Genomic DNA, 12907 nt, shown 5'->3' with positions numbered 1-12907 from the left:
TCTTCTTCTCGGGAAATGACATAAGTTCTGTTGTCACATGACATGACATCATGTCCATTGGTCTATTTAAGACAGTAAACCATCAGTCATCAAGTCCATGACAGGTTTCCTTTAATATTTTGTTTGTGTGCATTTTTCTTCTTAACTTCTGTAAATCCTGGATTAGTAGAATGAAAGCATTATAATAATATTCAAGATGGAAGTACATATTAATCTAACAGGATGAAATCTATATAGCATTTTTCTGTCCTTTTCACTAGGAAATTGTTCATAAAATAGGAGAACTCCTTAATATCACAGGTCATACCCAGAGTTCCCTTATTAATGACGAACTGGTTGATTGGAAACGCAGACAGCAAATAGCGTGTATTGGAGGCCCTCCTAATGCTTGTCTAGATCAACTCCAGTGCTGGTAAGTAATCTGAGGCCTTGTAGCGATTTTAAAATGTCTTTTTTCATTCATATGGAAATTAGGTGAAAAGGGCTTTTGGGGTGTTTATCTGCCTGGGCTTTGCTGTAGTGCTGTGCTGTAGTGTACCTACCCTAAATTGTATATTTAAAATAATAAATAGATGGAGTTGCCAGCTTTTTTCTGACTCCACCTAAAACTGACCCCGACTCCACCCCTAACTTCCTGATCCTCACTCAGGTTTCATAACCCTGGGTGCAAACAAAGGTTACAAAGATATTTATTGAATGATGTCTCAAGAGCAAACATAAAAGGATCCATAAAATCAGTCCAAAAAGCAAAATGAAATAATGTCAGGATCTGGGTGTGCTGGGTGGTTGGCATTGACACAGACTCCAAGGTAAATAGTCCAAGTGTTGAGTTTTATTCACTCCCAACAACACACATTGATATATGCAGCACAAAGGAAACCATAAAATAAACACCTGCCTATCTGAGCTCTAACTAAGCAGAAATTAGTTACCGTACCTCTCCTAGAATAGAGAATTAAAAATAGCCAGATGTAACAATGGACTGAAAAAGAAAAATTATATAAAGTTACACCAGTCACTCTTGCTCTGCCCTAGAATAGAACAAGTTCAGACAGTCAAGATCGTCTCCAGCAGTAATACCGTAACCCCCTTTGTGGTTTTACAGCCAAGCTCTGGCATAATCTGCTCTCCTAGCAGACTACTTCTTCCCTGCTAACGAGGACAATGCCAGTCATCTGGGTTTCTCCAGGAGTGTTTACAAGGTGCGGAACAGGAGGGGATGGGAATTGTAAGTCCCACTACCAGCCTACCTGCCACTCCCTAAAATCCAGCCCAGTGTACAGCACTTAAATAATGCTCAGCAAACAGTTGTCTGCTGAGAAACAAACTCTCTGGATTTCCATCATCTCACCCATCTGAACAATCTGGGTGTGATATACATCCCTTCCAATATTTTACCAGCCATTGGCTTACACTAAATACAATATAAGTAAATAATATCTAATCAGAAGTTGTAACATTGTAGAAAAAAAAAGGATAAAAAAGTAAAAGAACCATCAACAACACAATGTGGAGAAAGGGCAGTTGAACAGCGCAATAGTGCACAGATCAGAGGGTAAGGTGGGAGAGAGATGCTGCCTGGGGAAAGTAGTTGGGACATAACACTTAATCCTAGCTACAAAGTATAGTTGGAGACAGCATGACAGGCTTGGGATGTTGGAGCTATTAGGCTAGGTTCACACAGAGTTTTGTGGTCCGGAATCTGAGTGAACCTGTCCATGACAAAGGGAGCATCTGTTTCTCAGCGCAGGAGGTGCAATGTTGTATTGTCGTCACCCCGCCTGTGCAGATAAACCGACTCGGAGCAGCTCCCCCTCTGCTTCCTCCCAGCTACCTACGCCTTTGCATGTACTATTTCCTTGTGCACACATCAGAGAAACAAAAACAAAAGTTATCTGGAAGGTTCTAAATCTTAGAGAGTTCTGGCCATTGTAGCTACACTCCATATAGGAAATTGTTGATCCAAGGTCAATATGGGGAATGCACTGGTAAGCCTTATTATTCCCCAAATAACCCCTTCTACAAGATTCAGAATTCTAATAAAAATTCTCGGGGTTCACTTTTTTCACTTGTAGCAGCTTGGGTACTCCTTTTAATGCTCAGCCAAAGCAATTTGAAACATCCCACTGTTTGGCATTAACAGTCTTGGAGAAAAGTGAACTTGTCTGGTAACCCAGTAATAAAATGTCATACCACCCTATGTGTGACCATTGATTCTCTCCTATTCCCGTTCGTCCTGTTGTAGTGATCTTAGCCTTGGATTTGAATGCCTAATGTCAGCCAAACTGAATGTGTTCTCCAATTCTTTAAGTATCTTTAAGCTAAATTATTTACACAGTATTAAAGTTTCTTCAAGTTAGTTACTTGTTTCTTTTGCAGATAGAATTATAGGTTTTAATAATAATATTGCCTTATGTGGCCTTGCAGGTTCACTTCTATTGCTAAAAGCCTTCAACAAGTCCGTCAACAACTGAAGAAATTGGAGGAGTTGGAGCAGAAACTTACCTGTGATGGTGAAGATCCAATTACCAAAAACAAACAAACCTTTCAAGAGCGCACACAGAATTTATTTAAGCAACTGATACAAAGGTATGTTTTCTTTTACTGTTTTTGTTCTTGTATAAATGTGATTTGAATTGTTCAAACAAGAATATTTAACCACTTTCCGACATCTGATGTTATAGTATGGTGGAAGTGAGGTTTTAATTAGATGATGCCCGCTAAAAAGCTGAGTGGTCGATATAACCGCCAGGTCTCTGCTGTTTTACACAGCAGTGAGCTGTCAGTGGTACCTACGATTTGAGTTTTCTATGATTGCGGGCATTAACTCTTTCTTTGACTTTCGATTTCCTGCCACTCTTCCATCTGGTGCTGTTCCCCACCTGCCCCTGCTTCTTAGGCTGCATGCACACGGAGTTACGCCGGGCTTGTAAAAATACTCATCACAGCCTTCAATGGGCATTGTCATGGCAATGGATCAATGCAGGTTCCTCCCCAAAATGGCAGTGCCCATGTCTATATCTGTTGAGGTATTTAGAACATAGTAGATAAGGTTGGATGAAGACACAGGTCCATCAAATCTAACCATTAATACTACAGTGTTGATTCAGAGGAAAGCAAAAAAAACAAAACCCCCAAGACACTTATTCCAATTGCCAAATCTGGCAGTCAGTATAAAAATCTGGATTAACTTGTCCTTCACAAAATCTAAAACTCATAACATGAGAATATTATGATTGCAATACTCCAGGATAGCATCTCTTAGAAACACTTTAAATACCTTACCCACCACAAAGGTCAATCTTATCAGCCTATAGTTCCCAGACTCACTTTTAAATCCTTTTTGAATATTGGCACTTCATTTGCCTTTGCACCATTCAGTCATTACCAAATCCTTAAATATTAGAAAAAAAGGATCGGTCTATCATAATTCCCTCAGAACTCGGAGATATATGCCATCTGGACTCAGCAATTTCTCTATTTTAGTATTTTGAAGGTGTCACACTTTCTTCTGAGTTAAAAAGTGAGAGAATTCACATTACCCTTAATCATGCCATTGGCCATTGGATTTTGTTGTGTAAATTCAGTAGAGAAAAAAGCTATTTAATAGCTCTGCATTTTCCTCATCTTCTTCCACCATTACACCTTGATTTTTGAGAGGGCCCACATTATCAGTTTTTATTTTCTTATTTATGTAAATGAAGAATAACTTTGGATCATTATTGCCATTTTTAGCAAAATTCTCTTAGCCTTGGTCTTTGCCTCCTTTGTTGTTTTTTTTAAACTCTCTTTATAGCTTTTTTAACCCCTTAGCGACCCAGGACGTAATACTACATGGGGATGTATGTATGGAGAGAGCTCAGTAGCTGCGCTCTCTCCATACAGGGTAGATGCCAGCTAATACAGCCAACACCGCTAACAGCAGTGGTCGGTTCCCACACCGATCGCGGCTGTTACCCTTTAGATGCTGCGGTCAAAGAGGACCGCAGCATCTAAATTGTGCAGGCTACACGGGCGCCACCAATTTTCGTCGATTGCTACTCTCCTGAATGTCACCGGTGGGTGGCGATCGGTTTCTATGACAATTGGAAGCCTATTGAAGGCTCCCAGGCTTGTCACAGCATTGGTTCTACTGGACAATGCCAGAGGCAGCGTCTAATAGTACTGCTGTCGTTTTGCTATTCACTGCAATATAGTAGTATTGCAGTGAATAGTATGAGCGATCAGACCCCCTAGGTTTTAAGGTACCTAGGGGTCTGATCATAAATGTAAAAGAAGTAAAAAAAAAGTTTTTAAAAGTATTAAATAAAAATAAAAAATACAAAAGTCCAAATCACCCCCCTTTCCCTAGATCAGATATAAAAATAAATAAAAAAGTAATCATAAACATGTTAGATATCCCCGCGCTCCAAAATGCCCGTATTATTAAAATATCAAAAATATGTATCCCTTACTGTGAATGACGTAGTGGCAAAAAAAATCAAAATAGCCAAATAACATTTTTTTACAACACCTTGCTTCCTATAAAAAATTGTATAAAGAGTGATCAAACCATCAGATCTTTCCCCAAATGATATAAATAAAAACATAATCTTGTTCCGCATAAAAAGACACTGCACCCAGCTCCATACATGTAAATCTGAAAAAGTTACAGGTGCCACAACATGGCAACACTACATTTTTTTCATTTTTTAAAAGGTATCAAAACATTACAAATCCACAGTTTTCACCCGATTTGGGTGAAATTTGGTACGCCCACTCTCACCCACAGGAGCAGAATACTGCGCACATTACATCTTGCTAGCGTCTCCCCATCATGAGAATTGGGGCCCCCGAAGTTAGGTCCTATACATATAATGGGGAAATGTGAAAGTGAAAGTGCTGAGGGGAAAACAACAGTTGTGACTGACAGGGACGGATTATAGCGACGGCGCCAAAGAGCTGCTGCTGAAGGGGCCGCAGCACTACACTCAAACACCATATATACATCACACAGATAGCACACATACACCAACCCACAAGCACAACACCACCCAAATACCACAACACACCACACAGACACCAGACCACAACACCACTCCATAAATACCACACACACACATGGACCATACATGCACGCAAATTCACTCGGATGGATGCACACTACGTGCACGGGCGAACAGAGCACATGCGTACTCACAAACAACTACCGCATGCATGGACACTTTCACTGCGCATGCAAACACATGGATCACATGCGCACATACACGCATACATATACACGGACCACACACACGTGCATGCACACACGCATGCATATACATGGATCACACATGGGCACACTCAAATACACGCTCTTGAACACACAAACCTGCGCGCACACACACGCATACATACATACATACACACGCATACATATACAAGGACCACACACATCCATGCACACATGGATCACATACATACATATACATGGACCATACAAACGTGCATGCACACACGCATACATACACCTGGATCACACACATGTACATGCACGCACGCATGCACTGACAAAACATACCTGGTATCCTTAGTGGCTGCTAGCACACTTTAGTATCTTTCACGGGCCTCCAGGCCATGGATTTGGTGGCTCCATAAACTTTTTTGTGCACAAAGCTATGAATTTTGCAGGCTCCATAGAAGTCTATGGAGATGTAGAATCCACGCCCCGGAGACTGTAATGTTACTGTAGTGTTCAAGCAGTCTTATTGAGCAGCTATATTAGTCACGCGAATACTGCCTCATAGTAAGATTGTCATTATTGCTGACTATACAGGAGATTTCATCACTGAGCCCTACAATAGATAGTTGTGTAACTGGAAACCAATTTTACTCTTTTGTCCATGAACTACTTATAAATTCCATTGGAGGGAGGGGGAAAGGTTGCACTATGTTGTTAATTGGGTGTAAATCAGTGGCATAACTAGGAATGGCGGGGCCCCGTGGCAAACTTTTGACCCGTCATATTCCTGCGCATACTATTATACCCCATAGTGTCCCCTGCACACAACATTATACCTCATAGTGGCCCCTTCACCCAGCATTATGCCCCATTGTAGCCCCTTCACCCAGCATTATGCCCCATTGTAGCCCCTTCACCCAGCATTATGCCCCATTGTAGAACCTTCACCCAGGATTATGCCCCATAGTGGCCCCTGCACACAGCATTTTACCCCATAGTGGCCCCTGGACACAGCATTATACCCCATAGTGACCCCTGCACACAGTATTATGTCCCATAGTGGCCCCTGCACACAGTATTATCCCCCATAGTGACCCCTGCACACAGCATTATACCTCGTAGTGGCCCCTTCACCCAGCATTATGCCCCATTGTAGCCCCTTCACCAAGAATTATGCCCCATAGTGGCCCATGCACACGGGTTTATGCCCCATAGTGGCCCCTACACACACTATTTTACCCCATAGTGGCCCCTGCACACAGTATTATACCCCATAGTGGCCCCATGCACACAGTATTATACCCCATAGTGGCCCCTGCACACAGTATTATGCCCCATAGTGGCCCCTGCACACAGTATGATATCCCATAGTGGCCCCTGCACACAGTATGATACACCATAGTGGCCCCTGCACACAGTATTATACCCCATAGTGGCTCATGCACACAGTATGATATCCCATAGTGGCCCCTGCACACAGTATTATACCCCATAGTGGCCCCCTGCACACAGTATTATACCTCATAGTGGCCCCTGCACACAGTATGATATCCCATAGAATTTTGGGAGGGAATAAAACGTGGCAAGGCAAGGAAAACGAGACAAGAGGAAATGAAATTCCTCTTTGCTAATCAGGTTATCAGTGAGTGCAGATGTATTTTGGCTTGAATTGGAAGGTATATTTACATCAGTAGGGTCCTCACTGAGCAAGAGGTGTCGTTAAGTAAACACTCTCACATCCCTCTATAGTCTTTAAAGTCCATTACCACGTTATTCCACCCCCTTATCCGATGATTTTATAACTCGAGACCGAATACTCTCCAGGGTGGATAAGGCCAAAACTTTGTTTAGTACAATTTAGGTGGTTGGAAAAGATCGATATATGGGAGAGGTCCTTAGTCACTAATAGGAATGTATGATGGCATAGCGAACCAAGTTCTTTTTGTCATTGCCAAACATTGGAGTGTTCTGATCTTGGATCCTGATGTTGTTGATGCAGTCGGTCCCAAGGCTTTGATTACATACTGTAGGGGCAGGAGCATCAGGGAACTGGTGGGTAAATGAGTAAATGGTCACTCAGGCGTGTTAAAATTTATTTAGGGGTTTCCCCTTGCTCATAAGTTTGGGAATAACTGCTTTAGGTACACTTGTTACTATTAGGGACCTGATATCTGATAATACTGCTTTTGTTTTTTTTCTTACAGATCCTAATGGATTCCTTTGACCTACAGTTATTCCATTTTGTTCCATAATTTCCATTTAAGTTGTTTTTTTTGTTGTTTTTTTTTGTGTTCAGGACACACTATTCACTTTTCTTAAAACCATGTCTCACAGAGTATTTCTGCCCAGTCCCACTACATTGTCATTGATTGATGGAGGGGTGCTTATCAAGGGTTAAGGGCAACGGTTCTGGTGACAGTATCTGGGCAATTGTATGCCTGCCCCCACTGTTATACAAAACTAATTTACATACTAATTTTAGGATTAATTTTTACAGATTTCAGCTGTGAATTATGAAACTAAATGTATGAGTTTACGTAAATGCAAATTAACATCAAGCCAATATGCATAGTTTATTAACCATTTTGCTGCTGACAGGTTTCCTTTTGAAATAGATTAGTATAAATCTGACTTTACACATTTTACCAGAAGCTGTAGAAATTTCATTATCTGAGGTTGAAGGTTTGCTGCAATCTGCAATACTGGTTGCTCATTGCATATTTTTTTGTGTCGCTACAGTTCATTCGTGGTTGAAAGACAGCCCTGTATGCCAACGCATCCACAAAGGCCTCTGGTTTTGAAAACTAGTGTCCAGTTTACAGTGAAATTAAGGTAATGTATATTGTTTACAGGAAAGCACAATATTTTTTTTTTGCGGTCATTCTTGTCAAGTGTATAGGTTTTTACTAAAGAAGTTAGTCTAGAACAGTGGTTCTCAACCTTTCTAATGCCGTGACCCCGCAATACAGTTCCTCATGTTGCGATGACCCCAAGCCAAAAAATGATTTTGGTGGCTATTTCATAACTGTAATTTTGCTACAGTTATTATTCGGAATGTAAATACCTGATATGCATTATGTATTCTCATTGCTACAAATCAAACATAATTTAAACATAATGATTAAAGTTTCCTATTATTATTATTATGCCCTGTGTTGTTTTCTATTATTGTTTTCTCAGGACAGTGGTTGAGGGATATATCCCCAAGAACTAAAGATCAGAAAGATGGAACCAAAATCATTAATGAAACTAGAACATAATAGTAAATGTACCAGTCAAATGGTTTCACAGACAGTATGTGCTCTAAAAACTGAAGGGATTATGTCAAGATTAATTAATTGTCCTTGCTAAAATGTACAGGCCCTGGACGGATGATGCAGTCACATCTGCGCATACGCGCAGGCATTCAGTTTGGAATGCACGTTCATAACGGTGTGAGTTCCAGCTGAGTAACGCTGCTGCAAACGGTAGTGCAGCTTCTCAGCAGCTAAAGCAGGGTCCTGAAACTTTTCAAACAGGGGGCCAGTTCACTGTCCCTCAAAACACTGGAGGGCCAAAATATAGTTTAAAAAATTTTTAAGATTATATGCTCCACAGTAGCGCCCCCCCACCAATAGTATATGCTCCTCAGTAAGCCCCCCTACACAGTATTATCTGTGCCTCAGTACCCGCCCACTGTATTATATGCTCCTCAGTACCCCCCACTGTATAATATGCTCCTCAGTACGCCCCCCAGCCCACTGTATTATATGAAACTCAGTACGGCCCCTCCAACCCCACAGTATTATATTCTCCTCAGTACCCCCCCACACTGTATTATATGCTCAGCAGTAGCCCCCCCCACTGTATTATATGCTCCTCAGTACCCCCCCCCCACTGTATTATATGCTCATCAGTACCCACCCACTGTATTATATACTCCTCAGTACCCCCCCACTGTATTATATGCTCCTGAGTACAGTACAATCACACACACAGCGCGTTCTCCTCCTTCAGACTGCAGGAGCGATGACGTCATCGCGCCTGCGTCGGGGGCAGAGGTGACTCTCTGTAGTCAGTGTAGGCAAATGCAAATGCACATACAACTGAAAGCAGCAATCTGCTCACTAAGGGGGAATCGGATTCCCTGTTAGTGAGCGATCCAGGCGACGACGTGCGGGCCACATGCGGCAGGCCGGATAAATGTACTCGGCGGCCCTTGGGCTGTAGTTTGAGGACCCCTGGGCTAAAGCCATCGGAACTATGTATTTTCCGATGGCTTTAGGCGACCCCCTGTGTTTTGGTCATTCGACCCCCACCGGGGTCGCGACCCATTGGTTGAGAACCGCTGGTCTAGAATAATTTCAAGATCTTTTCGTGGGGGTTTTATTGTATCATTTTACATTTTAATTTCAGTTCGATTTTAATGAAAAACAAATGCACAATTTGCATTAGTATATGTAGTTGTGCTCTGTGTTTATATAGATTTAATGGGGTTAAAAAGATTGCACCAAGTTATATGCAGATTTTAGCAAATTAGGCCAGTAATATCTTTGTTTGAAGTGGTACTCTAGGGAATCTTGGGGTTGACTAAAATGATCAAATGTTCAGTGAATTTGTTGTGTTAACAAAAAACATAGGTTAGTATCTTTAGATACTTTTACAGTTAATGGAGTTGTCCAGTTTTAGCAAATAAATGTTATTGGTTTTCTGAGGAAAAGTTAGACAATTTTTCAGTATACTTTCTATATCATTTCCTCAAGTTTTTCTATCTCTCTGCTGCTGTTATTCCTTTTTACTTCTAGTTATAAAAATCTGTTCATAGTTATGTAAATCAGGGTTTACTCATTGCTTTTTTGCTAAAGAGCTGGACACCGTTTTTAATTGCAGTAATGAATAGCCAATGTTATTATGTATCGCACCTGTTTGTGAACAGTTGTTTAACCACTTCAGTACCGGGCCAATTTGTGGTCTAGGACCAGGCACATTTTAAGTTTTTATTTTGTATGTGCAGTTTTGAGGTCTGTAAAATTTTTCTCGTATGTCTCAGTCAACTAATTTTTGCGTCTTTTTTCGGGGACACATAGGGCTTTATTTTTATGTTATTTTTTATTTTCAAATGTGTTTTAATTTTTTTTATATCCGGGAAATATATACAAAATAGGAGGGAAATTGTGTCTGGTTTTCAAATTTTTTTATTTTTATTTAATAACACAAAGTGTCACTGAAAAACTTTATAATATAGTTTTTCCTCTCCGTTACGGTAATTTTTATTTTGTATGGTGTCGTCGGGGGTGGGGCTATAACCTTTAATAACAGTGTTTTATTAGCGTATTATTTATTTATTTTTTATTATTTTATTTACTTTTTTTTTAAACTTTTTTTATTATATTTTTTTTCCAGATTGTGTCCCCATAAGGTGATAAGAGACCTTTGGGGACATCTGATCACTTATTTTTTTATACTGGAGGCTGATTTCTCCAATAACTGGGGCTGATACAATTAACCCCAGTTGCAGGAGAAATCCAGCCTTCTGCACACTGTATATACAACTTACTGAGCTGATCTGGGGTCCTGTAGGACCCAGCAGCTTTTGCAAGACTCTGCTCCCAGCGGATCACGTGTCCGCCAGGTCAGAGGGCAGCTGAATTATGGCAGCGTCCATAGTCATGTATACAGCGCTCATTGAGCGCTGTATACACAGCGATCAGAAGGCAGGGGAGGTAATAAATCTTCCCTGCCATCTCTGTGGGAGCTCTGGCTGAAGTTACAGCCGGCTATCATTGAAAGCAGCTGCACGATCTCCGTGCAGCTGCTGTGTTCTGACTGGACGTATAGGTATGTCCTGTCAGAACAAGATAACCACTTCCCGGACGTATATAGTCTATGGGCGGTCCAGAAGTGGTTAATTTGAAAACCTCTGGTGTACTGTCTTGTAGCATTCAGCATTATCCCCTTCCCTCCAGAGGAATTTTTCAATTTTCGTTTTTTACTCCCCGCCTTTCAAATGCATTATTATTTATTTTTTTTTTTAAAGGGGTTCTATCATTGAGAAAAGTCATTTTTAGCTAAGCACATACTTGCGTAGCCTTTTGTATGTAAATTGCCTCAGTAGTTTTTGAATAAGTCCGTTTTTATTCATTTGCTAATTTGCTTCTTCCGTGCACTCTGAAAGTGTCTGTGATCACTGTCTGCTATTCTCTATGTGTATTAGAGCCTAATACACTTAGAGAATAGCAAAGAGGGTGCACACAGACGCTTCCAGAGTGCAAGGTGGAGGCTAATTAGCATATGGATAAAAGTGACATTCAAAAACTACTGATGCAGTTTACATAGAAAAGGTATGTGTGAAATAGCCGTTCTAAAAGCTATGCAAGTATGTGCTTAGCTAAAGATGACTTTTCCCAATGATAGAGCTCCTTTTATTAACAGATCCATATAGCGGCTTAATGTTTGCAGGACAAACTGTTCTTCAAAATGGTACTATTTATTATTCTGTAAAATGTACCAGGAAGCTGGAAGAAAATTCAGACTGTTTTGGAATTGGAGAAAAAGTACATTTGTGTAGTTTTCTCATGGTTTGTTTTTATGGTGTTCACTGTGCAGCCAAAATGACATATCATTCCACCATGGGAATAAACTATTGTAGAAAAATTTCACTTTTATTGTTTACTTAATTAAAAAGAAAAAAAAAAAAAAACGTCCACCACCACACTAACCATTCACTTATAGTGAGAGAAATGTTAAAGGGGAGGATCCCTAACAGGGAACTGCTCCATCTGTCACCTATGGCTACCTCCCTAATGATGTAGTTCAAGAGTGGTCATACACATAAAGCTATGTTCCAACGGGATCCGTATAACGGCTCCACAGCACATTCCTCCACCCCTCCGAGGCTACTGGCCTAACGCCACACCAACAGAGAGGAGATGGCCAGATCCCCGTCCAGACACGCCACTGTAAATGACTCACATATATATGACTGACCCTACGCGTTTCATCTTGTAGATATAAAGACTCATCAGGGGTCTACAGATCTCACAAGCAGAAGCAGTCAAAACTGCTTTTCTATTGATAGATGGTATGGTGGGCTGATCGTTAGCAGGACCGCCGCTGTACCATTCAGCGGTGAGTTGCCCTGCTCTTTCGCGGTTATTTAAACCCCCTTCCCTGTCTATCCTCCTTCATCACCCTGGCACAACACTCCTCCATAGACAAGTGTCACCTATATAATAACAAACACCTCAATAAACATGGAGTCATCCTACTAGCGAAGGAACTCAAAGAATTAATGCTCAACAGAGACCCCGGGCCTAAACACCAAACAAGACATAGACTCATAGAGAAGACACCTGACAGGAAGAAACCACAAATACCATACCACCACCAACATACAAGACAAAACCCCCCATGGAGGAAAACACCACGCACCCCAAATCCAGCCAGAGAAACTCAGAGCACCGAAATGGAGGCGAGAAAGATGGTGAGGCTCATTCTCATCAACATGACGGCACAACTGGATGAAGCGTACACCAACACAGGGCCACCAACCACGAACCCAGCCCGTCCTCTGCAGGACAGCTCATTACAAGGTTTACCCACCAAAGATTATACCACTAACTATTAGTAGTTGGAACATACAAGGGCTGAACGCCTCAGCCTTTGGATCTAAACCAAAAGATCCAGACTTCATAGACAGAATAAAAAATATAGACATCCAAATCCTCC

At 41.2% G+C, this 12907-nt stretch overlaps 1 protein-coding gene across 1 annotated transcript in view; it reads left to right on the top strand.

Moving 5' to 3' along the window:
• STAT1 (signal transducer and activator of transcription 1) overlaps positions 1 to 12907 on the top strand; it is a 275050-nt gene that overhangs the window by 57634 nt on the left and 204509 nt on the right. The window contains exons 8-10 of the mRNA XM_075285132.1: positions 261 to 412; positions 2428 to 2589; positions 7940 to 8032. Coding sequence (XP_075141233.1) covers positions 261 to 412; positions 2428 to 2589; positions 7940 to 8032 — 407 coding nt within the window. The remainder of the gene's footprint in view (positions 1 to 260; positions 413 to 2427; positions 2590 to 7939; positions 8033 to 12907) is intronic.

This window comes from Leptodactylus fuscus, chromosome 8, assembly GCF_031893055.1.
Source record: "Leptodactylus fuscus isolate aLepFus1 chromosome 8, aLepFus1.hap2, whole genome shotgun sequence".
In the NCBI taxonomy this organism is placed as follows: domain Eukaryota; kingdom Metazoa; phylum Chordata; class Amphibia; order Anura; family Leptodactylidae; genus Leptodactylus; species Leptodactylus fuscus.
Note: the sequence above shows the minus strand (reverse complement) of the source record. Positions and strands in the feature narration are given on the sequence as shown.